This window comes from Larus michahellis, chromosome 4, assembly GCF_964199755.1.
Source record: "Larus michahellis chromosome 4, bLarMic1.1, whole genome shotgun sequence".
NCBI classification, from domain to species: domain Eukaryota; kingdom Metazoa; phylum Chordata; class Aves; order Charadriiformes; family Laridae; genus Larus; species Larus michahellis.
This window is the reverse complement of record NC_133899.1, coordinates 15,883,635-15,909,513: the sequence shown is the minus strand read 5'-3', so window position 1 is coordinate 15,909,513 and position 25,879 is coordinate 15,883,635. Positions and strand designations below refer to the sequence as shown.

Genomic DNA, 25,879 nt, shown 5'->3' with positions numbered 1-25,879 from the left:
CTCTTGATAGGTGGAAGTTCACATACAATTTTCATGAATCAGTGACATTTTTTGAAAATAGTTTCTGTATTTTACAGCTTAAAAATCTCTATCAAAAGTATTTGAAAAAGATATTTTAAGCACTTAAAAAGTTACTTTAGATAATACCGCAGCGTAAAAAAATACTTTTTATTAGATTTACTACTTCCTTGAATTAAAATTCATCATCGAATTCATGTAGAATTACAAGGAAGAAAGTAAATCAGGAGACTTGATTTTCAGAAATACCAATCAAAATAAAGTAAAAACAGGGAGCCACGTATAAGCGTAGGATCCTCTTACACTGATTTCCACAGCAGAAAGCTATCATACTGAATTTATCTTCAATGAATCTGAAACAGTTTTCGATAAACCACCTGAAGTAACAGATCGAAGTGCTGACAGTAATCTAGACAATTGTCACACACGTCTCTTGGGAAGCTTGCCATAAGTGCCCATGCGATTCTAGAAATAGGTAAGAGCAAATATGAACATTCTGCCACTGCTTAATCCCCTGAAAAATATCTCGAGCTTTTAAAATTTATTTCTTGATCTGGCACATAACCGAGAATATTCTCTAAATTAGTTTTTCATGCAGTTATAGTTTTCCGCAAGGGTACGTGAGGATTTCTAAACAATGACAGTGATACAGACTTCAGGACTGCAAGAGCACATTCTCATCACCGCTAACACAATCTCAAAGTATGTTATGTTTTTTCACGCTGATGTGACTTTCATATTGCATCAACCCAGAAGTATAAAAATACTGAGCGTAAAAAAATGCAGTATTAGCATGAAAGCAAAACCGCTCTGCACAATAAATTTTAGAAGTTCAAAATGGTTATATTTTTTGGAAAACATTATTCAATAAGGGAAACCTTGAAGTTCCTCGATCTTTCAAGTTGGGGTTTTCCCTAGTGTCTCCTGATACGCAATGAATCTTCTCAAATTCATCTTCACATTGTCAAGAACACACAGCTGATCTGTACTATATTGTCCTTTGCCTTCTTTTCGCATCTGTAAAACCAAAAAATACATACTTTACTAATGGAGCTCACCAATTAGCTCACCTAACCTTTACAGTAATTGTATAAACGTCTTCTGTCAAGGCATGCCACCCCTGCCTTTTGAGAACTCCAACATGTGCACATGCATAGCTAGCAATTACTTCTGCGAGTCAATTTACCGTAATACATCTCTGCCTAAAACGAGACTACTGTTGGCATGCTATTTCATTCATAAATCTGAAACACAAACTTCTTTTCTGTAGCTTTTTATATTAAAGACCTTGCACATCTAACTAACCAAACAAGTGTAGCACTGCCAGTTATGTATTAATGTGTATAGCGCTTAGCTTTGAGAATATGAAAGTCACTACTCAGGCTTCATCTGACTAAAGAAACAGCATATTGAAGGTCATATTGAAGGTCTATTTAAGACAAGGATGTACTTAGAATTACAGTTTAGAATTCTGGTCTTGTGATTCTTGAAAATACAGAATACATGATCTATTTTAATTAAGCACCAACAGAACAAAAACGTCCACCTAGAACTACAGCAAGTTAAAACCAAAATATGTCAATGTAACTTCAGAAGGGACTTCTCTCTGACCAATTTAGCTGTTCTCCTCCTTTTTCTTTACACGGGTTTCAGAACAAGACAGTGATTTGGACATCAATAATACTGATGGTGTAATGCAGATGTTGCAATGCAGATGCTGCCCTGTTACCTGGACGGTTCCATGAACTGCAAGGTAAGTGTTATTTGCCTTCCTCTAAAGCGGAATATCAGAAATTCAATTACATGTTTTCTTTTTTTGGTCATATTATAGAGCCATACGTTCCTGCTTAATTATCTCTTTTAGCAGCCCAAATGTCAAAGCTTTAACCAACATCACGCGTTGAGATCCTGAGCTGGCTGCATTTGATACCTACCCTCATTTTGAACACTGGCTGAAATTCTTTCAGTGCTGGAAGCAACTTGATCTGTACCGATGCCTTTTCTGCTTCTTTACCATCTGCAAATACATCAAAAAGTGCATCCAAGGCTTCCCCTGCTACCACAAGAGAAGATTCCTTCATAGCAACCTCAAGAAGAAATTTTCCAATCATCTGAAATAAGAAAGAAAAAATTATTTTTCCAGCAATGCCTAAGAAAATTGAAAGAAGTATCAGAACTGGTTTAGACTTGTAATGCAAAATTTGCTTTTTCACCTTTAGTGTTTCAGCTGTATCTTGTCCTTTTGCCAGGACACTGCCAGAAATTCCAAGGATGCTCACTACGTTCACTCTAACACTGGCATTGCTGCTGTGAATACCAGCTTCACATAAAGCCAATAGCTGCTCAGGAGTCATACACTGTTTAGCAAGGGAAAAAAAAAAGAAGAAAAAAAAAACAAAAAAGAAGATAGACAGACATATTTACATTTTCCTGGAAGTTTTTAAACATGACATTTAGATTATTTGCTTTTACAGAACACAGGCACATTTGTAACAGAGAAACAGTCCTGTATTATGAAAACTACACGAATTCTAAAAATGTAATCAAGCCAGAGAACAGTTAAAACACCCCTTTTCAGCTTCTTAAGGTGTTTCTTCCAGAACATAGCCAAGGCCGTCATGAAGCTGAAAGAAAAAATTCTGAGCCCAAAGGGATTTTCACAGATTTACTGAGCTCAATAGGTATTTCCAACTCATTACGACTTACAGTATAGAAGCTCATTTTTCAGTTTAAAGCCAGAAAGGACCAGCAGACCATATAGTATTATGTCTTGTATAACAAACTATTATGCTTCATTCCTATATTTAGCTAATTCATGTCCACCCAAGATTCTAGAAGGACAACTAGCTTCAACTAGATGACATCAGAAAATAAAGAATCCACATTTCTAGGTGCTAATTTACTAAATGCTTGTCATTATATTGATGTCCTGTGGCTTATCGCTATTTTGGTTTTGAAATACTTTTCATCTGTTTACATGTTAAGGAAGAGATATATAAAAAAGTCTGCTGTAAGGTTCATGAAAAATACGATGAGCGAATGCTATGAAATCTGTTCTTTCAGTGTTCACAGTTGCTGAAATTTAGCATTTCATTTAAATGGTTTTGTTTTAAAAACTTTCCAGCACAATCTCACATAAATTATAGTTTGAAAAGCTTTTACCTGTGAGATGTTCTTTGATGCCATTGTTTGTAGGAGAGCCCTCAAAGCGCTGGTTATGGCTTCCAGGAATTCTGTGTCTGTAGGGAGTTCTGTCAAAGAATTGAACCCAGAGCCAAGAGTTAAACAGGAAGATGAAGGATACAAGAAGCAAAGAAATACAAATTCCTTAATCCCTTAATTGTTCCTCCAGGTACTGCCACAAACAGGAAGAGCTACATTTTCAGAGACTGGTCTTTGTAGGTTGTAACCATAGTGATTTGTTTGAATTCAGTATTAATTGCATCTGCAGGTTAGACCACAGTTGGTCCTCATTTTCAGGCACATCCCTGGTTAAGACACTGGTGTGACCTAACGTACGGTACAAACCACTGCCGTCAGAACAGAAGCTTGAAAACTGGTATCGCATCGAGGCCATAATACAGGAACTGGGAAAACTACAGAAGCTGACTGCGTACTTTAACTCCTTTCTTCCGTCTTCTAAGCAGCCTTTTTAGACATCCGGAACACTGGCCTCTTTCCAATTCATATAAAGAGTGTGGTTTCCAGTGCTTTAATAACCTCTCAGAAATGTATGATTCAAACGCTGCATTATTCTTGTTCAACTACAAATTCATCGATACCAGCCATCATCTCCAATACACGTTCTGCATTTCTTGAAGCTTTTTAGTTTCCTCTAATGTGTTCTTATTTTCTGGACTACTCCAGATGCAGAAACTCTCAATTATTTCTTCCGTATTGCCTCCCTTCCCATGTATGCAACTGGATCTTTATGCCTCTTTTTTCACCCTGTAAACCACAGAATTCCTTCTAACCACATGTTGGTATGTTATCAACTCCATCTGTCAGTTTCCATTACATAGCATTTAACTATTAAAAAAATTGCATGTTAACAAAAATGGACGTGGGCCATTAAACTAACTTATTAGCACCCTCTGTCTTCAGCTAGCCACTTCTCCAGTTTCATGGAAGAACTTTCTGACTATTGCGAAGCGCAGCATGTAGACCCTGAAATCTTACAAATCCTGCTCTTCAAGCATGAGTCAGATAGTTTATGTGAACTTCTTTGCATATGTCTTCGTATTTATTTTCATTTCCTGCATCTTAGGGTTTTCAAGCACTATGCTCTCAATAACAATGTTCCCATAGACTGATCACGTGCTTTTAACGACATTGAGAAAAAAGCGTGTTTTGCAGGCAGATGCGTTTTCAAGCATTAATGCAGTGTCATACTATACACTACAGCAAATAAGAACTACACGTACCACATTTGTGGCTACAAATGAAGACGCTTGAAGGAAGGAAAGAAAACTGAGCTTCTCAAGCTTTTAAGAGACAAGAAATGACAAAGCCATGCATATGCTAGACTTCAACACATGCGTCTTAGGAAAAATGTTTTCTGACAGTTTTGAGAATCAGCAGGCTTTTCCAGCCTTGAAGAATATCTCTTATTTTTTGAAAAGCCATCATCACTGACCTTAAAATAAAACCAGATTATCAGAATAGTCTGAATGAAGCAGACCGTCAGGGAACCAGATCATTAGCTTGGAACTGGGTTTCTGGGGGATTTTGCATCCCGCCCCCCCCGCCTTTTTTTTTTTTTTTTTTTTTAAATAATCTCAGTTCAGCTTCTCTAGTGTCAGTAACAGAGATCATAGCGTAAATGGTCCAACAGTATTATTGGAATGCTGCTGATCTGATGTATAAGGTTACAGGAGGTAGCTGGAAATGCTAACTGCTGCATATCTACACTAGACCATCCAATAACACTGACACTAGCAGGTCTAGGGGGAAACCATCACAGTATCTCTAAGAAATAACGTAGAGGCACTGCAGTGGATACGTTATAGTGTTTACCAGGATATATCCGATATTCTGAAGTAGTATTTTTAGAAAAATTAAGTGTATTGCCTTCTCCATTGAAATCGAAGCACCACCGTAACAGGAAGTTACACAGCTTTAATATTTAGTCATAAAATCTTTTCACATTTCCTTATTACAAATGTATTTTCAAGAAAGCTATGCAATCGTACGCATAAAGCATGTCCCAGACACAAGGCGGTTGCTATCTTTCCTACTGTAATAAGCATGCACATGCTGGAGATTTTTGCAACAACCACCTTTGCCATAATTTCATAAGATTCCTAGAAAAAAATATGTGAAAGACTGTGTTAGATACCCTTTTTTTCACATGTCTATTTAGGCTCGTTTGCACATTTAAAGGAAAATGTCCCATCTTCTCCACGGCTTGTCTGATTAATGAAAAACTGCTATTGTCACAAACATGATGAAGCAAACAGTTCCAAGTCTCGCAGCAAGGCAGGGTTTATCCACCAACTCAGTAACTTTCTGCATGCACACAGGGACGTATTTCTTGCATTAGGAGCATTCTTATCTATCTTTGGATAAACGCAGCTTATCAGGATACACTGTTTTGTCAGCACATTTCCAACATCCAGTATCCTTGTTTTGAAACTCCAAAGGGATAAAATTAGTAATATAATGGCATTAAAACTTAGCAACGTACATGGCTACCTTATGTCTATATGAAATAGGTCAACAAGCCCCCTTTACCAAACATCTTACCCATTTTAGAAAAGACTAGCTGCGAGAGATGCTGTGCAAGGGACTGAAGTGCTGAAGGTCCTCCAAGACAATCCACATCTGACACTAACAAAATGCTGTGGAGACATGTTAAAGCTCTACACTGCACCGCATTCAGCCTGAAACAAACAAAACAAAAAATGCACTTAGCAGATCTCTTTGAAAACAGATGTTGAAACACAAAGAAGGATCTTGAATTAAATAAGGCTGTGATACGTTGTGCAGTTTACACAAGTATTTGTATCTCTCATTCAAAATCATGTATCAGATCTGCCACTGTCCAGATCTTAAAAGCAACCCAAAGATGGACAATCCTTCTAAGCGTGTTAAAACAATGGAATATATATGAAAAATAATAAAAGAGACAATGAAATTCCTACTTTTTAATTAATGGTTTCCAAGACGGATTGTGCATACAGATGTCTAGAGCAACACTGTTCGGAAAAGCAGTTTTTTCAAGAATCTGAGGAGGGGAAAAAGAAAGGTTTAGCAATATAGCGCTTCTCTTTTTTTCTTTTTTTTCTTTTTTTTAAGGTGTTTTTGGGGGGAAGACTGAAATTTTAGCTTCATGTCAAATAGATACTTCAAACTATGTATTTCTAAGCTTTCCAGGTAGCAAGTGTCTCATCTGCTAAAAATGCTAGAATCTTCCTCAGTCACTCAAATGGTGCAATTATACATTGGGTTAAGCACAGCATATTTTAAGTATCCAACTGTACTGAACAAAAGGTGATTTCCTAGGTTTCTGCTACTCTTTTATTTAAATCTTTCTTCTTACGGATTCTGCTACAGAATTTTCAGATGGCAAGCAGTCTAAAAGACCTTGCCATGAAACTTATACTGCTTGCTATTAATTACAAAAAGCCTTGAATGTTTTCACCTCGCACTTTATGTCTTGGGTCAGAATTCTACCACGCTGATGAACTACCATAATAACTGATTCAAATGATGAACTTCATCTTTACAACCCCAAATAAGAATGAGCAAAACAACACTGAAACAAGAACATCTGAATTCTTGTCAGTGTCAACCACTGTACTTCCAACACTACGTATACAACAGGGGGAAATAGCAACTCGCACTTTCTCAGTGCTGATTGTTGCCATTCACCTCCGTTACTTCCACCTCACTTTGCTAATATGGAAATCTGGCAGTCATGCTTCCACCCAAAGTTCCCTTCCTTTTTGCGGGTAATCTTTTTCATGTCCAAATTAAGGAATAACCACCTTTGTATTTTGGAAAAGCCAAATTAAAAAAAACCAAAAGCACCAGATTTCTGAAACACGCGAACCTTCTATTCCCCCTTACATGAAGAAATTATTTATGGCGAGACAGCTCATGTGATGACGCTTCCACCTCTAGGCAAAAAAAAGCAAAGCTAAATTTTAAAAAAAGATTCCTTTTCTCCAGATGAATTGGGCTAATTTGTTTGCCTACCTTGGTATATAAATCAGGCACAAGGGGAAGACTGTACCATGTGTTAGAAATAAAATAAAAGACAATACCTTCTTTGGAATTAGGTTGTTCAGAAATGCTGAGTTAACCTCATCAGAGAGGCACAGGGGTGACATTAGCAGCCCACTCCCCTCATTGTATGCGTTCTCCATAAACAAGTCGCTTTCATCACTGCTGGAGAGTTCTTCCCATTCGTCGTCAGAGGGATCTGAGAACAGAAAACAGGCTTGTAAATGCAACAGCGCTCATGCAATAGGTATCCTACTTCTCAATTAGACTTGGCTCCAGCTCTTGCTTTAGGAGTCTTTAAGCTGTTGGGCCCTAATGAAGTGCCCCATAAAATGTTATTTTATATTCACTCAGGCAACAAGTATTCTTATAAAAGAGGATCTTCATACACGGGTGCTTCACTATGCTTCACTTAAAGATATCAAAAAAAGGTATAGAAAAAAACATTTCATAAAACATTTACCAAGATTTTAACTCTGATTGTACCATTTTACTTTTTGAGGTAGATTCTCGCATACAAATACACCAGTTTAACTTAACTTGTTTACTACCGGCAATTAGTGTAAGGCGACTGTTTCCTCTGGCAATACTGAAGCCACAGACAGATATCCTCTGCCCAGGCACTAGCTGGGCTGCGTGAAGATGTTACTGTCGCCACAGCAAGGTCACTTGAAAGGAAACCACGGCAGCAAAACAAGCCAAAGCAAGCCAGATGATCTCTGTTAGCCACTTCAGGCAACGTTATCTTAAATTAAACTAGGTTTATAGTTATAAACCTGATGAAAGTTTACACTTACAGGGTGCACTCTACTATCAGAGCTGTAAGGGCAGGCATGGCGTGAAGGGCTGAGGTAGTGCTACTGAGGGGCACAGCTACCGCACAGTGAACCATCTGCCCACGGCTGAAGGCAGACTCGGCCAAACGAGCACAAGCTAAGTCTGTGGTTTATATTGAAACTGATATATATATATATCTATATCAGTTTACACTGATTTATCTGAACCTAGTTACATTTTAACTGGTGTGACACTGGTGTTACGCAAGTCCTCGGTCTACAGGTTGGACTGATCCTCCTCACCAATGGGCGAAAGCTCTGCCTGCGTACACAGGTTCAGGGTATTTAACTGCTGTGATGAAAAAATACCATATTCACCTCCAAGTAATTTTTGTCTAGCAACACAGATTCACGTGAGATCTAGGTACTGTAGTAACTACGGTAGCAGCCATGCACTTTTTCTGTGGCAAAAAGTAAATTCATTCACTTAAAATACAGCAAGAAAGGTCCAAATGAACACATTTCACCCGCGCTGTGCAGCAGCTTAAGAATTTATTTGAAGGTGATGACTACCGTTTATCTGATGCAAAGTAACTCATCAGGCTGTGGCAATTTGATCATACCGGCATCTTCTTTTGCTTATGGTAACAGCCAATTAATTCTATAGCTGTAATATGCTAGTGTTAATAGCCTTTGTGTGAGAGAATGGTTCTTTTATGCTTTACCACCCCACAGTACCAACAAGCATGAAAACAAAGCAGACATCCCCCTTTCAGTCAGTCTCTTGCCCCTTCTAAAAAATTACAAAGCAAAGCAAACAAAAATCTCCTTTGAAAATTGAATGACAACTATACGAGCTGACCACGCAATTCAGCAACAACAGAAGACGGCCGTAGTCCTGTGTTCACAGTGAGTGCCAGGGCTGAGCAGGAACCGGGTTCTGGCACATCAGCCCTTAACTAAGATCAGGTTTCTTGAACCGTTTTTGGAAACACAGAAGCATTTCCAATGGTAATCCCATCCTAACTAGTGCTGGTACCCTAGGAACTGCAGACTGGCCAGCTATGCTGGAGTCTCCTGGCTTCCCTCCCGTGTCCCCGTTAAGGTGAGAGAATTCTGCTTCTTCCAAACACCGGCCAGCGTTCAGCAAAACGCATCCCTTGCCAGCCTGGTTATTTCCCTCAGTTCTGTGGCAAGCTCAGTGTTTCTATGAGCTCAGCACAATGGCTAAAGCTATTTTAGTCCTCAAATAACTTGAAAATTAAATGAACAGCTGCCTCTGGATTCCTTTTAATTTCTACAGACTATGTTTCTGTCTGCCCATGAATGGGTAAAGTACTGTAGTGAAATACAACACAATCAACCTTACATTACACTGAGTGAATGGCAGAATATGCAGCTTATCCACAAGAGATTTTCCAATTAAAGGGGAGAGCTTATGAATTACAGCTCATTAGATGAGAAATGCAGTTATGAAAGGAGCTTCATATTACTAGGTGCAGAATTTCCTTGCGCTGCAAAAGAAAAAAAAAATCACCATTGGGAATATCTGGGCATTACTGTGGATTTTATTAAAACCTGAAAGATTTACTTAGGAAGTTATCTCCTACACAATTACTTTTGCATCAGGCTCTCCAACTGTACTAGCAATTAAAATTTTTAGGTTTTGAAGGAGTTTTGGGGGGCTCTTTGTTCATTTTAGACAGAATTTGAGAATCATTTGTCTTCCTGAAGATTTGGAGAAAAGCTATCAAAACTGCTTCTCAGAGTTCACAGAAGATACAAAATATCTATATCCCACACCCCCCTGGAATAACAGCCTTTCTTTCTCCTCCAAAAAGGCAGAGAAAAGGCTCATCAAGGTGGAACTCTGAGCAGCCAAAAGTTGCACTGTTGACAGATTTGCATGCGAAAGCTGTCTCTCCTCCTTCTTTGGCAACACTTGTAGTATCAAAACTAAATCAAAACTAGAAGATTTATCTGCTTTAAAAAAACTGATGCCCCAGTCCTGCAATAGGATTCACGCCCACACTGTATCAGACGAGCACTCAGACCACACTCCAACCGAACAAAGAATTTGCTGTAATACTTTTTAGGAAATATCTTTTTGGCACAGCGCTTTTTTGTTTGTTCTTAAATGTTGTCATATATAGCATAATGCGAAAAATATGTAAGTGACAGAAATTATTTAAATGGGAATAAAACCACTTAAATTAGTAATAAAAATACAGTCCAATCTGCCCCTCGGATGAGGGTGTCAGGGACATGAGTCTATATGCATTCACCCTTAAAAGCTAAGATCACCAAACAGCAAACTAAACATGACCAGGAACAAAATGCATCAATGCATCACAACACTTGCAATGGAAAAGATTCCTACAAACCTTCGCTGCAGCACATATTAACAATGATTTCCAGAGCAGTCTGCTGAGCCATCAGTAAAGCTGTCACTTCTTTCAGTTCCCACTTATCAGACTAAAAAAGAAAAAAAATATGAACCAAATTAAATTTTGTAAAACAACATTTCAGCACAATTTAAAGTATCCAGGCTGTCAGTTAAAAATACAATCCTCCAGCCATTTCTGCTTCTCATCCCTCCCCATTAAATAAATAAATAAAGAGGGAAAAAAAACCCAAGTTATCTTTCTGCTGGATGCTTCCGAAGAAATTTTACCTTTAAGAAATGCCACCCACACTGTAACAGACAAGATTAGGTAATGTCAGGTAATGTTTTATTTCTGTTGTTCATTTCATGTACACACTAGTAAATGCATTCGTTAACCTCTGTGTCATCTCCACTCATGACCGACGCCACTAGAAGCATTACGGCTTCTTAATTAGATGCTACAGCCATTAGAAGTTTCACTCGCCTTATACAGAGCTCAGAACTTCCTGCAGCAGCTACAGGTAGAAGTGTCAGACAAGCCTGTACCTTCCGCTAGAGGAAAAAAAAGGAAATGTGCTTTCCTGATACGCCATGCAACTTGACAACTTTGGAACAAGTTGTGCTGAAATTCTCCATGCTCATCTTTGAAGTTTCAGCTAAAATAGTCAAGCTGTTTGGGAGTTAGGATTAGTAACACTCGTAACTAGTTTACTCTGGATAACACTGCATCAAGACCAGTCAGATGCTCAGCCAAATGCACGAAGCTGCCCAAAAACCAGCCAGCCACACTTACTGGAAGTAGATCTGAAATATCATTTTCTCTCCTGACTTTTCCTTTTGGTATTTCTTCCATGTCATCTTCACTCAAAACACAGTTGTCTATAACATCACTCATGTTTTCTTCTGTTTCTGCCTCCGCAGCAAGTTTTAACCTGTTTTTTTCAGCTTCATTCATACGAATTATCATTTCGCCAGCATCTATTGCTAACGATTCTGAAAATATCTTCAGGATTGCATTAACCATGCTTCCCAGGCTGCCTGGTGGAATGGTATCCTTGATATTCCAGATAGTGCCTAAACATGAGATAGTTGAAATATAAAAATTATTCAAATACTCAATTCCCAGCTCCGTAATAGACATATATTTTTCAAAGGATGCAGCCTCCACTACTTAAAATACTCAGTGCTTATATTTCAGTATGAATGTTCAAGTCTTTTCTCTACAGACTCGTATTTTTTTCTGTTTAGCATTTCATATACTCATCTGTAATAACCATGTTATGCCCACATATTAAGCTCACGTAAATTTCATCATGTAAGTATGCACAGAATATTTACGTAGAGTGACCCTGGTGACACTTTACCTGCGATAACAAATCCACATGAGATAAATGAATTTTGAGAATCCTTAGAAAACGTTTATTACACTCCAGTATCAAAAATCACCATGGTTAAGCATTTGAGGTAGAAAGACGACTGCAAGATAGAGAATCCTAGGTAAAAAAATCTAAGCCTATTAAGACCAAAACAATTCCTGTACTACTTATTATTGACTCATTCCACTGTTGAAAACCAAATGAACAGTTAAAATGGGTTATCACACTAAGCAGGCACCAAATTCGGAATCAAGCATTTAAAACAATTTTAAAACTAGCTGCAAATATCTGGTCACTCCAAAACACGGTCCCAAAGACAGAAATAACCTCATGAACCATGAGGCTTTGGCAATCCGATGCCCGGACTATAGCAGAGAAGACTAAGCTGTCTGCCCTTCCCACCCTCCTTTACTTGCCATACTCTCCATCACAAAGCAACGAACGCCCTTGAACATCGTACCTGCTATCAGTGTTCTCAGAAGGACATGCTTCATGGTGCTCTCTGGACACAACATCACCGTTTCCAATATTTGTTGTGCAGAAGCATTAAATGAAGAAAGAAGATCTGGATTATCCTCTGTCACTGCCTGCAAGCAGTTCGCTGCAGCAAACAACAAAAATAATTAACAAACCCAATAGTAGCTTTCACTCACCTAATGGGAAAGCATTATCCTCCTGAAAGCTGGAGTAATGAAACGTAAGACAGTGGAAAAAACATTTAGTGCAGCATCATGTTGTAATGCTATGACGCTGCCCTTTACAAACTGAGTTTTAGATGAAAAGATGTTCTATGGCAAACCCGTATGTAAAAGAGGTGAGGACAGTACCACATCAGACACGGAACTGGCTGTATTAATTTCAGCTACTCAAAATTCAGTTCCTCCATTGTATACTGACTAAAGAAAACACCAAAAAATGCTGTGAGCGCGTATACCTGTAAGACTATTATAAGACTATATTAACAATATAACTAATGAAACCATGTTGAAAGTGATAGGAGTTGTTTGGGGTTTTTTTTAGATGGACTATGTTCTTTGGTCTACGAATTAAACCCTTCATTACCAAAACCAGAAAACAAAATGAAAAACACAGCCTCCATCTAGAGCTTTCTTTCCACAAAATTTTTCCTCCCGTGTAACCACCAATAAGCCATTCTCCTTTGGACTGAAAACAAGCGCAACAGATGTCAACTTCTGAATGGTGTGCTGTTCAGAAGGGAATTTGAAGTCTTATACTCAGTGCAAAGTTGAAGTAATGCTAGGGCAAGTGCATTATGCAATGGATGTGACATCAGTTTATATTCATACAGTAAAGAAAAAAAAAAAAGTATTTTTAAATCCTTAGGTTCCCTTTTTACCACTTACCTACTGAAATAGCCAGATCTACATTCGTGGAAAATTTCTTCATGTAATGTAACACATCCTCCAGACATCCTTCTTTATTGAAAATGTATACCGCGGTATTGTTGCATTCACTAATGCATAAAAAAGATTAATAAAACGCTTTTCCCAGGAAAAAATTATCGCAACAACATTTTAAGTAACGTGGACTCACTATTACTCACATTTTAAAAATCCACTTAAGAATTACACATCAGTCAAAAAGCTATCCTTCGTTGTCGAGGTTATGAACAACTCTGTCTAAAATGGAGAAAGAGAGGCTGCGATACCCTGGATGCCTTTGAGGAAAGCTGGCCTCTGCCAGCTGCTTCCTCACACACAGTATTTGGGAGCTTATTTGGGAGCCTAAATAGAGTCTCATGCAGACAGATCCAGACAGGGCATGAAAGGCAGCTTATAGCTGCAGGCTACAAGCCAGCCCAGGACTTTCTGCAGCCATGGAAGACTTCATCCGCAAACTCACTGAAAACTGAGCGGGCTGTTGCCTCTCACGTCAATATTTGCTTACTCCAGAAAGTGACTGCTCCTAACATTCAGAAATGCATGCTGAATAAATGCAAAATGTGACATTTACTGTAATTATCTAACAGTGGGATTTGTATTTCTTCAAGTGTTCACAGCTGTTCCCATTTTTAAACTAATATATTGATACAAGACAAATTCAAACTAAAAAAGCACGGAACCTAGCTAGCTACAAGGGTCTTCAAAAATTTACTTTTGAAGATACTATGTCTCAGCATCAATGCCAGCCCCAATTTTATCAGTACCAAACTTAGCCACGACGTCAGCAGTTCGTGGTCATTGCCACAAAGTTCAAAACACAGAAGTGATTTATAGCACACTTAATGATTATAGTTCCTGCTCCAAAGCACTTATGTCTACACAAGCAATAAAAAAAATGAACACAAAACATTGTTGAGTCAGTTACAAAGGGTCATGTATGCTGTGTAAGGTGCTGAGCAAGCACTTTCTGTACTGTTCCAAAAAAAAGCAAACCCTTTTATGAAAAAGGCCTCAAGCCAGCAGCCAGCCAGCCAGCCATAGAGGCAGCTCCACTAAAATACTGTACAGTACAAAACAAAATTCTGTATGGACCAAAGTGTATAATGACGTGGAGCTGTTACAAAACAAACATAAAAAATTCAAGGAGAACTTTCAGAACAGATTTGTATCACTTCAATGTTTATAGCTATTTCTGTATTAATAGTGTTGCTATTTCTCTTCCTTCACCTGGTGTTTCCAATGTAAACATGTAAAATGTCCAACAGACTACTAATTGAACAATTCACATTCTTTCTCACATGCTTAAGCCGATTTGTATCAGTGCCTCGGTCACTAAGGGATAGTTTGTCCAAACATATAATATTAACTTTTGGGATGACCTGCAGAGGGAGAAAGTAGTACAAAAACTCCTCATATTCCCAGAGCACTGGAGTCCGCCAATCAGAATTTAATTTTCTCCATCTCCCATATGATGATAAGGATACATATTCAGAAAAAAGTATCAGAACTTAGGATGAGCAACCAACAGAAAAAAAAAATGTTGTCACTCTCCTAAAAGTAATGACCAACTTTGTGCATTTTCAGAATCCTTCACTTACAGAAGTAATTTACAGTAGAAGATAAACCTGTATTTTAGATCAGATGAGGGCTTGCCATTTATTAAGCAAGGCACACATAGGAGCAACACAATCAGAAATCAGAATCAGCAACTGAATACCTCTTCCCATGCAAGAACAGTCATTTCTTTTCTGCCTCAATTACCATGCTCTTTCTCAGGAATGATTTAATTTAGCTTTTCTAAAAGGTCAGTGTTCCCCCAGCACTTACCATACATTCCACAGCAAATTAATAGCCTCGTTGGCTATGTCTTCAATATAATTTTTGTTCATCTCTCTGCATTTCTTTGGAGAGAGCTGGTTAGGATCTAGTCCAGTGCTACACTACAGCCAAACAAGAGAACCAGGGTTGGGAAACAAACAAACCAAAAGAAAGGCAAAAAACTTAAAACGTTAACAGCAGAGTGGATGGAGAGATCTCTCATGAAGTGTTTATTACCAGAAAACCTGACCGGTTTCCTATTCTTTATGAAAGTTTTCCTACTCTTTATGAAAATTAGACCACAATGGAATTGAATCATTCTTTTTTTTTTTTCCTCTTGTAGGAAGCCTCTTACAGTACTTGTTTTGCATTCAATAGCCTTTAGAAGCATTTTTTAAAGAAAGAAATTCTTAACAATTTTAGAACCTGAAATGCTGTTTCTTGCTAATACAGTCTGTATGCAATTTTCAGCAGTTCTTTCTGATCACAAGATTAATTCAGCTAGTGTCTTACTGTGCTTTACAATAATGCTATTACCCATATTTTAAAATGGGGAAGAAACATACAGAAAATGATGGTATTGCTCAAGGCTGCTCATACAAAGACAGCAGGTGACAGAATTCAATGCAATTTCCAAACTGCACTGCAACACCTGGACCAAACAAAGAATAGGTATTCAGTACAGATTATTCTACAATAGCAGTAACTACCCAAATGTAGATTCAAGCTTTCATTTAGACAAATTTATTTACCAAAAAACCCTCACTAGAATAATGTTGCTACATAAATGTTGGATCTGGATCCTGACTGACAGAATAGACTTGTCTTGACCAATGTTCCAGATCCCAAAATCTCCAGACCGTTTACGCAAAAATCATCCCAGGCAGCAAAACTCACAACGGACCCAAGTTACCAGGCCAGGAGGCAGAAGCAACTGCTTTGAAATCTCTAGAATAATTTCTGTACTATTAAACCTATTGAAACGTTCTTTTAAGAGATCTTTCAAATCTCTTATCTTGATAATAGCTACAAAAATTGAGCTATTTTTGAAAATGGATAGATCAGTTTTTAAATCAGAATAAAAATAAACATACCTCTTTCAGAAGTGCGACAAGGGGTGTCATGATGTCTTTTGTCACCATGTCATCACAGACTTCAAATCCTCCACAAGCACTCAGATTTCTGGGGAAAAAAATAAATGCTCTGGATCAGATACAATACTTTCCAGTAATGTTTAAAAAAACCCATATATTTAGTATTTTTCTCTAAAGGTTATGGTACTTTATGTTCTAAAATCAATCTGCTTAATTAGTAACTTTAGTCTTCCACTTTCCTAACATAAAAGAATAACTTTGGTGTTAGGAGAAAAAAAAATAATTCACTTACTTGTTTAGGGTAACTAGAAAGCTTATCTGTACTAAAACATGACTTCTGTCAGGTATTCCTCAGTGTAAGATACAACATGAATGTTAACAAGTATTAGCATTACATTTCGGTACAAATAAAGCAAGCTGTAGGTCTGATTGCAGAATACCAACTCAAAACGATGCTGCTCAATATTTACAAGTTTCTCAAAGCCAGCTAGCTATGTGCATTCTCAAACTAACCCATCGCTCCCACAGTGATATCAAAACACAAACTGCCATACTAACAGCATTCAAGTTCTCCGTATTTCTTCATACTACTGTTGTGGTTTTTTTACCCTAACATAGGGTTGGAAAGCAGCGTTTGGCAGTAGATAAAACAACAGTAACTAACTTAAACCCTGCTCCTGACATTAAAGCCCCACGGCAACCTATTGGAGCAAGAAAACCCCTCTCTCAGGGACTTTGACTGATGGAGGCATACTTACTTACTCAAAATGCAATTCAAGCAAGAGAAGCTGACATTCAAGTTCTCAGCTTTTAACAGCAAAAACCCACTCTTTTCTTTACCATACCAGGAATACCTCATTCTAACTCTGAATATCAACAGTTGCTTACCGGAGAGCGCCCGCAGCTGTCTCACGAACAGCTAAACTGTGATCCATCAATAAGGGTCCTAAACAGCGGACAACATCCCTCTGCAGAAAGGCTGGGATGACATGCTTCTGCTGCAGCAGCTTGGAAATGCTGGCACAGGCATACTCTCTCACCTCGGCACTGGGATGCTGCAGCTGGGGACACACAAACAGGGCAGGTGAACGGGAAGGGAAAAGGCAGCTGAAAAGACTCATCTGCCTTTTGATTTGCAGGCTCAGCACTGTAGCTCCTGTTTTACTGCTCCTGAATGGAATCAAGAGCTTTTAACTTCCATGGAAGTTTAAAAATCCTTGCCTGAGTTATGTGTGTTAACTATATGACTAGGTAAATACTATTCTGGGTGCTTAACAAGACAGCCGTAGTTCACAGATTTGACACTAGCTGGCACTGGTGAGGCCTCGTACCTGCCTTCAATTATCATGTTTAAAAAAAAAAGACAAAAGTGAAAAGTGGGAGGAAAAACACCTTCAAGGAAGTATGAGACATAGTACATGCTACCATAAAGAAAAACTGAAGAATCACAAAATACGAAAACACATGATAGCCTTTAGACTAAACCATCTGCTTAAAGACAGGAAGCAAGCATCCAAAATATGACACTGACTTGTGCTCTAGCAGAGGTTTAGGTGAGATGTAAGAACTGCAAACGGTAAAAGCGATAAGACAACAGAAGTGCCTATCCTGGAGGGTCACGGAGTTCACTGAAAACCTAACAGAAAAGATAAACATCTGCTGAAGAGGGGAGTGGAAGAGAGTGGTACATCAGATCCCGCCTCACAGAAACTGTTAGAGGTCTCTCAGTCCATCCTCACCTATGCAGTTACATATTTTTGTACTCTCTTTTTTGTCATTTTTTTTAAAGGCTAAATAAGTTAGTCCCGAAGAACAAACAAGTAGCGATTTGTTCAATGAGTGAACAAAGATTTATTTACTTAAAGGAAAATAGATTTTTACTTCCGATTCTGAAGTAATGAGTGCGGGAGGAGATTTAAACTACAGTTTTCACCTGGAATACTTACACCAAAAGCAGGAGCGTGGCCGACAAGTGGCCAAACCCACTCTTTTTTCCTTATTTTCCATCAGTCATTTCTTACGCGTGTCTCGGACTCCTCGCTCTGGCTCCCTGTCGAACGCTCCCCGGCCGGGCGCACCGAACCCCGGCACTGCCAGAACTCCTCCGCGGTATCTCCTGGGACGGAGAGGGGCGGAGCGCGGCCCCCGCCCTGCCCCAGCCCCCCGGACCCGGTCACGATGGGGAGAAGGGGAGCCCGGCGGGGCGCGGAGGGCCGAGCCCGCCACCGCCCACCCACCCCCCGCGGTCACCCCCTCTCGCCGCCCGCACCTTCTCCAGCAGCTCGGCGGCCGGCTCCTCCTCGGGGCCGCCCTCCCCGTCGCGGCGCTGCTCGGGGCCGGCGGGGCCGACGGGGGCCCTGCGAAACCTCCGCGCCCGGCTCTTCCCCATGGCTCCGCCGCGCCCTCGGCGCCGGCGCACACACGTGTGAGCCCCCGCGCAGGCGCAGACCGGCCCCGCCGCGCCCCGGCCGCGGCTACCGGCGGCCACGGGCTTCCCAGCCACCGGAGCCCGGCAGCGGGAAGGCCGGGCCCGCGAAACGGGGTCACTTACCCCAGAGCGGGACGGTAAGCCCGGCACCGGCGGTACCCTCAGGGGGTGACTCCACTCTGGATGTCTCCCCAGGACAAAAACCGAGTGACACAATGTCCTCTGACAACACTCGCAGAGGCCGGATTGACCTGTAGGATGGAAAACTGGAAGGAATTGCTCTCTGGTGTCAGTACATTAAATTTTAAGAACCCCCATCAAATACAGGAAATGTCAGTCTGGTATAAAAGTTACAGATTTCAGCTATAAACTTCTGAAGTTCATCTGAGATCTGTACTTGCACAGCACAAAAGAAGGTGACATCTGTTTATACAAAGAATTTATTTTATACACATTTACCTACAAAATATACAGCAGTTAAAAATAATGGATGGGCAGGAGACTAACTGGAAAAGATTACTCGAGACAATTCTTAATGTCTCAGCTGACAAATCAATAGGCTGCTTTTAAAAGCCAGTCTACCTTGTAGTAGGAGTTACTGAAGTTGCACCAGCTTTGCAGTTTTAGTCAATTAAAAGAGTTCGAAACAATTAAAAAGGCACCTTGAACAACTTAAACTCTTAAAATCCTTTACAATTTCAGCTACTCAAAAGTTACACTTTATGCATATAACATCCACACCTTGCTTTTAACACTCTGAATAACAGCTTTTGTTATTTTATTGTGGCACTCTTGATATTTTCTTCACCAAATCTGAAGTTACACATTTGCAATACTCGTTCCATATTCAGACTATCACAGCATAAAAATCCACTCAGAACGGTCGTGTGGACTTAAGATACAGTACAACCTTACAATCAAGAAGATACAAGCATATTTAAGACAATTTTTAAAATATTAAAATCTTAAAATAGCAGTGTTGTGAACCAGATCAAACAAGGAGCTATGTATGACCACCGTGAAAGCAGCCGGTGTGCTGTATGTACAATTTGACAAACATGATCCTTGGTATATCTGCAAAGTTCTTAAACAGTAAGAGCAGTTTTCTCCAGCACAGACAGACAGTCTTTCTGCAAGCTGTTCCAAAAAGAGTGACCAGGAGACAAGGACAGCTGTAATGAGTAAGTGTGCTAATAAAACATCGTGGGAATGGTAAGCGTTCCTTTCAATACTGTTCATGAGAACAACAACAAAAAAAATCCACACAGCAAATATTACTTCTTTTCCTGAACATTGGCATTGATCTGCTATTTACAATAGCTTACAAAGACACATAACACAAATGAGGTTTGATTTTCAAGTTCAACTTCACAGCCGATTAACATACTTCACCTGTATGTTCTGTTCTAGCTGAAGTAAAAAAGTGACACTAATACTGAAAAAGAGGTAATCAGAAGTAGCAAGAGCACTGGTAATATGATAAAGAATTTGGATAAATATTCAAGAAAGTAATATTGCACACTTTCACTGTCAACTGTGTAAGACTTTCACCCCCAGGCAGTGACAACCAGTCCTGCTTGTTTTTTTGCTGTCATACTACCTTAAAAAAAGGTCATTTTTGGTTTCCATGGCAGTGGAAAAAAACTGAAGGAAGACAGCCCTTATTGAACATGAGGCCTAGGTTTCAAAATTAATTTTCCAGTCTGCAAGACAGAAAAAAAAAGTTTAGACCAATAATCACACTTCAATTTTACAGGCTAAGTTTAAAACAACACACAATACAATACTGAGTATTCTACATTCCCATTTTGCAGACACACAGAATTTATTAAGGCATATACAAGTGCTGTTCAGAAAAAAAAAACTGTGTGTCTTTTCAAATTATTTGCATTCCTTTAAGAACGAGGTTTAGGCAATGAACTTACATCATCACAAGACATGTTATATTCTGCCAAAACGGTTCGACATCGGGCTGCTATACTGTGTGGATTGCGTTAAGGAAAGCAGCTAAAACTTGTACACAGAGCAAGTAAAAACTGAAAAAGCAATATTGGCACAAGCTTCAATGACAGCAGTAACTACAACACTTTTAATCTGACAAACACGATCGAAGGATACATTGATGGTGCGACCACTCTTTTATGTATGCCAGCAAAGAACAAGCCTATTAGGGTAATACAGCTAATTGTGAAAAATGGGTGATTCCAAAGCGATGTGAAAAAAGACACCTAGGAAAGAAATCAGATTGGTCCCACTGCATACCTTTTAAAACATACAGAAAGTTGCTGCGTAGTTCACTTAATTAAAAAAAAAAAAAAGTACTGCTCATAGCCATTTCTAAGTACTTGTGAACAAATCTTTAGATAAGCATTCAAGGTGTAGCACTTTGGTAGGCATTGTTCCAGGACATATTCCACAGCAATTCCAGACAGCTTGAGAGCTTCACTAAAAATGACCTCACAGTTTCACGGGAGAACCGCTGTTCAAAATACTATACCACTTGACTGCAACACCAAGCTATGGAACAGACTACATTTGGGATTAGCATTTACCTTTTGTGTCTCCGGGTCTATTAACCAGTTCCAAGCACCGGTTGCTGTGCAGACTGATACCACTATCAGAATCACTGATAAAGAAAAGAACGAGAGTCATGAACAGTACACCTCACTCCTATTAAAAAGCATTTATTTTTCAACAGCAGCTCTTAAGCATTTATTTCTTCTCCCACTTCTGAGGGAGGAAAAGCTTCTACTTGGAAGCTAGCAATTAAAATAGGCAAAGAAACTTCTATTGTGTGAAACCGTAAAGATTCTGTACAAGTTTCCTGGATAGGACAAGTAGTACCAAAATCTAAATTCTGCCCAGTAAAAGCATCCTGATGCTTTGAAGAAATTAGTTTCTGAAATAGCACGGTTAGCAAAAATAGGAGTTGGAAGACTAGAGCAAAAGTTGTACCAAATGTTCCGTGTGCTATTTGAGCTTATGCAGTCTGGGCAATAGAAATGCAGCACCATTAAATTGCAGAGAACTAAAGCTTCTATCCCGCTAGCTCTTCTACGCAAGAAAAGCCTGAGACTCTAGCACCAGCAGTTTCAGGGGCACATCCAAGTTGCGTTATGCTCCCCACCCCAATCAACACCATTACAATCAAGGAATGCTGACAGAGAAAAAACCCCACAACATTTAAACAGGAGTTAGAAGGCACATTAACATTAGCACATAAAGATTAATAAAAACCTCTACACATCCAGAATGAACAATCAATTCACTGTAAATGGATAATGCTAGATACGTATTAGAGAAACAAAGATACTAGACTGATTTGAGAGACTACAAAGGGTTGGGGAACAGGGGTTGATGGAGAAAGAAAACAGCACAAATACAGAGGTAAAGAAAGCTCATATTCTATTGCACACCCACAAAGCCTTGCAGGTCTCATTGGACATTTGCAGTTCTGAGTGTTTTCTGTGGAGCCTGAAGTTCTGGATGCAAATAAAGTCTTTTACTGGGGGGTGGAACAAGGGGAAAACAAAAACGAACACATAAAAAAAAAAAAAAAGAGAAGGCCCAGAGTTACCAGCCTCTTTAAGATCATAGGAAAGAAGCTGAAAACAAAACCCAGATATTAATGAAATACCACTTTCAGATCTGTAAAACTGCGGTAATTTACTACTGAGTTGTATATCCCGTATTGATATCACAAAATTTAAAATAAAAAATAAAGTATCCCTAACAAGTTACGTTTTCAAAAGAAATTTCAAAAAGATCTATCAAAAGCATAAAGCTTCTTCTCTATATAAACAATTTTTTTCCAGGATAACCGGGAGGAAAAGTTAACATTGGGTTAAATACCCCATTATAGTTAAAATAAAAAGTCCCTCTTTTACATGAATTACAAAACCAGCAAAACAAGCAGTTAGGAAAATAAGTAAGCTCATGAACACAATACTAGTTATGCAAACCTCATTTAAATATGCTTAGAAGTTTCCAGTACTTTTTTTTTTTTTTAAAATTCTATCTGACAATTCTGGAAGCCAAATGCATTCCTACAGTAGGTGCGCACAAGTTGTGCAGATCTACTACAAATATCTGCTTGCTTCCCGATTGCTGTGAAACAATCGTTTAGGGTTTAGGGTGGTGGTGTTTGGTTGGTTGCGTTTTGGGGTCGGCTGGTTTTTTTCATTTTGCTTTTTAAGTAGTCGTTCTTCCAATTCCTTCATTTGAAATTAACCTCTTGGCCTCTCAGGAGAAAAGATGCTATTTTATATGTGCTAAAAAACGTCTGTATTCTTTGAGGATGGAAATTTCATCAGAATCTAAGAACAAAGAAAAGCAGTCTGTTTCAACCATAAAAGAAATGATCCCAAAGTTGGCAGAATATCTGTGGTATTTCTGCCTTCCCCCCTCCTTCAAATTTTCCTGTTAAAACAGAGATTAGGATATATTCTGCCCTTAAGGCACACTGCTGTAACTTTTTCACCTTACATTTTATAGGGACTATCTAACCCAATCATATTTAGTTCAAGTAACTATAGTGACTGTCTGGGAAGTCTGAGCCTTCAAAAAAAACCAACGCAAAACAGAAACAAATATAACAACTTAATGTCCCAAGTATTACCAGAATTAATCAGCCTTGAGCAAATTCATCTCGACCTTGTTTTTCTAACCCTGGCTAAAGTATTAGTTTGGTATCTTGCATTATCTTGTTGCAGAGTGTTTGAATGTATGCCACTGAAATTTTAAAGAGTTTAGGCACAGATTTTTGTTTGGGCAAACATAAATCAAAGATATACTCTAGAAAATCTAAAAAGCTTGAAAGATAGAAGAATCCTATTTATTCCTTGGAACATCAGACTTACTTCTCCAACGTCCTGTAGCTGGTTGCAAACATGCAATGTATTCAGTAAGTCTTCGTTCAAAAGCTTTGAGATCTGGGGAGGATGTACATCAAGCGTAATTAGCTCTTCATCCAATTAGTGAAATTTTAATGTAAAAGATAAAAGGAATTCACTTTTCCTCTATGCAAACCCACTTCTTAAGCAGAGAAAACCAATGCAATGACCATTTAAACTTAATATAAGCACAGGCAAACTTTAACTACAATGTTAGTAGTACAACAACGGAGTTACACCAAATGCAAGTAACGCTTCCACTTACAGAAAAGAAAATTTATATCCATTGAGAAATCAGAGTATTTTAGACATATTTAAAAATACTGGGAGTTAGATTTAGAATAGTTTAAACAGCCCCTCCACACAGAAAATAATTAGCACATTTTAGAGTATTAAGTACATCAGGAAACCATTAAGTTCTATTATCTATGTAACAGCAATTAAAAAAGAAAAGACATTGACCATTTGCCAGCTGTTCAAGGGATTACTTGTAGCAGCATGGCTTTGATGACTTTGGTTTGTAGAAACGTTTAGTTCCATGATATATATATATATACACACACACACAAAAACCCACAGCAAACACTAGCCCAATTATGTTGTTTGAATTTTTTTCGTTAAATAGATCATTTTCCTTATTGCCATCATTCTCCCATTGAAGTTGCTGTTAAATGCCAAGCAGCATTTCACGTTCATATTCCTAATTCTTTTTAAAAAAATCTTAGCCAACCACCTAACATTTGTCTACATGGAGCTGTTTCACCTGAAGTCTACATTAGATTTAAGCCTCTGTTCAACAAGGTTAATATTTGACAACATTCCAGTCAAAGCCAGAATTCTACCTGAAGTTAAGTTTTTATTAGTGTATTCAGCTAAAGTGTTTCAGTTAGCATCACTCTGGATTTTTTTTCCTTCAAAATTATTGCTAAATTCCTACTGCAATTATTGCTAAATTATCTACCATAACAAAGCAATTAGAGAATAAAATTCGAAGAAATATTCTTATTATGATCATTACTTATGCATTTTTCCAAACTGTAAATTTACTCCCGAGTGGTTTGCAGGTGAATTCACGGGGGAAGATTATAGCATTTTGACTTCAGCCACAGAACAGCTAACTAGTCTTAATTACTGTCATCAGCCCGGTAGTTATGGCCTGTCCTCCACCTCCCTTCTGGGGAAGCTAAGCCACTGCCAGCAATTAAAGCTAATTAACTGTTCCCTGACTAGCACAAACTCCTACAACTAGTCACTGAGGTGAAAGGGGGAATAGGAGGCTTCACATGAAAGCCTGCTATGAGAAATTGACAAATAGCACCCTGTAGGCATAAAATGAAGCTATTGGTAACAAAGTTCTCAAGAAAACACTTATAGACGGCATTAAAATAAAAAATGGGAGGAAAAGAACTTTCAGAAAACAGGAACTTAAAGCTTTAGCTTATTTTTGGATATCCAAGAACCTTCTCTGAGTTTACCACTTTGGCACCTGGCAGCTCTAAATAGCAAGGCACACTTATTGCATCCCTACAGCTTGCACAGACATAGCAACAAAAGCTGTGACAACGCCGGACTATGGCTTTTTGTTGACAGGTCTACCTCTAGTCTGTGCTACAAAACACCTGCTAAGACCAAGACACTGGTGCATTTAAAAAGTCGCTACTAGTCTTATTTTTGGACAGTAAAAACTCCTTTCAGGGTTTTCACATCCCGTAAGCCGTAGCTTCAAGGAACTAGTAACCCAAAGCATCGGTGTTCTCAGACCAGAGGGGGCTATCTGAGGTCGCGTTCCTCAAACGCGAGAGGGGCCGTGGCATCGGGCGATGCCAGTGCTCCAGGCGGGACCCGCCGCGGCGGGAGAGACATTTCACGTCAAAACCCGTGAGCGGATATCGTCCACAACCACACAAGCCGACTTTAATCGGCTAAAGCCGAGGAGCCTTATGGAGAAGGGGCACCGAAAGGGAAAGCCCACCGGGCAGCTCCCTGCGGGAGGCAGACGGGCCGCGCCCGGCGCCCCCTCAGCCACAGGCCTTCCCCGCTCCCCGCCTCCGCGGGGCGGCCGGAGAGCAGCCGCCGCCCGCCCCCCAGCCTCAGGACGCGGAGGCGGCCCCACACACCCAGCCCCAGCTCGCCTGTCTGGGCCGAGGAGGTGCGCCAGCCCCAGGAGCGCAGCGGGGAGGGTGCCGAGGCCTCCCGGGACCGCTTCGCCTCCCTCAGGGCAGCGCCACAGCGGGGCCCACTCCGGAGGGACGAGGCGAGGCGCTGAGGCAGCCCAGCCACAGAGCCAGCAGCTCCCAGCACACCGAAGAGATGGCTGTAGGCTGGTTGTGAGCCGCCGCACTCACCCTCAGCCTGGTCCAGGGAGTTCATGGCGGGCGGGCGGAGGCAGCGAGCGCCGGCCGTACCCCTCGCCGCCCTGCAGCCGCCCGCCGCCCAGCCCGCCCCACACACCGACCTGGCC

General features: G+C 39.7%; 2 protein-coding genes across 4 annotated transcripts; both read right to left on the bottom strand.

The window, feature by feature from the left end:
- Positions 1-147: 147 nt before the first annotated feature.
- On the bottom strand, positions 148-18,756 carry HEATR3 (HEAT repeat containing 3). Its single transcript, XM_074583089.1, has 15 exons — positions 18,368-18,756; positions 16,987-17,159; positions 16,099-16,186; positions 15,014-15,126; positions 13,148-13,257; positions 12,244-12,384; positions 11,201-11,481; positions 10,406-10,496; positions 7,287-7,444; positions 6,162-6,244; positions 5,764-5,900; positions 3,181-3,269; positions 2,232-2,375; positions 1,953-2,129; positions 148-1,035 (listed from the first exon to the last, which is right to left on the bottom strand). The coding sequence occupies exons 1-15, from the start codon at positions 18,485-18,487 to the stop codon at positions 916-918; spliced, it is 2,025 nt and encodes a 674-aa protein (XP_074439190.1). The 5' UTR covers positions 18,488-18,756; the 3' UTR covers positions 148-915.
- CNEP1R1 (CTD nuclear envelope phosphatase 1 regulatory subunit 1) lies at positions 18,711-25,879 on the bottom strand. 3 transcript variants are annotated; one of them, XR_012586521.1, is made up of 7 exons: positions 25,764-25,879; positions 23,386-23,457; positions 21,079-21,152; positions 20,645-20,754; positions 20,452-20,506; positions 20,127-20,229; positions 18,711-18,792 (listed from the first exon to the last, which is right to left on the bottom strand). XR_012586521.1 is itself a non-coding variant. In XM_074583091.1 (6 exons), exons 1-6 carry the CDS (start codon positions 25,786-25,788, stop codon positions 20,188-20,190), a joined length of 378 nt encoding a protein of 125 aa, XP_074439192.1. In that variant the 5' UTR covers positions 25,789-25,879; the 3' UTR covers positions 18,949-20,187. The 3 variants fall into 3 exon arrangements, 1 of the variants encoding a protein (XP_074439192.1); XR_012586520.1 differs by lacking the exon at positions 18,711-18,792 and adding an exon at positions 18,949-19,698; XM_074583091.1 differs by lacking the exon at positions 18,711-18,792 and having other exon boundaries at positions 18,949-20,229.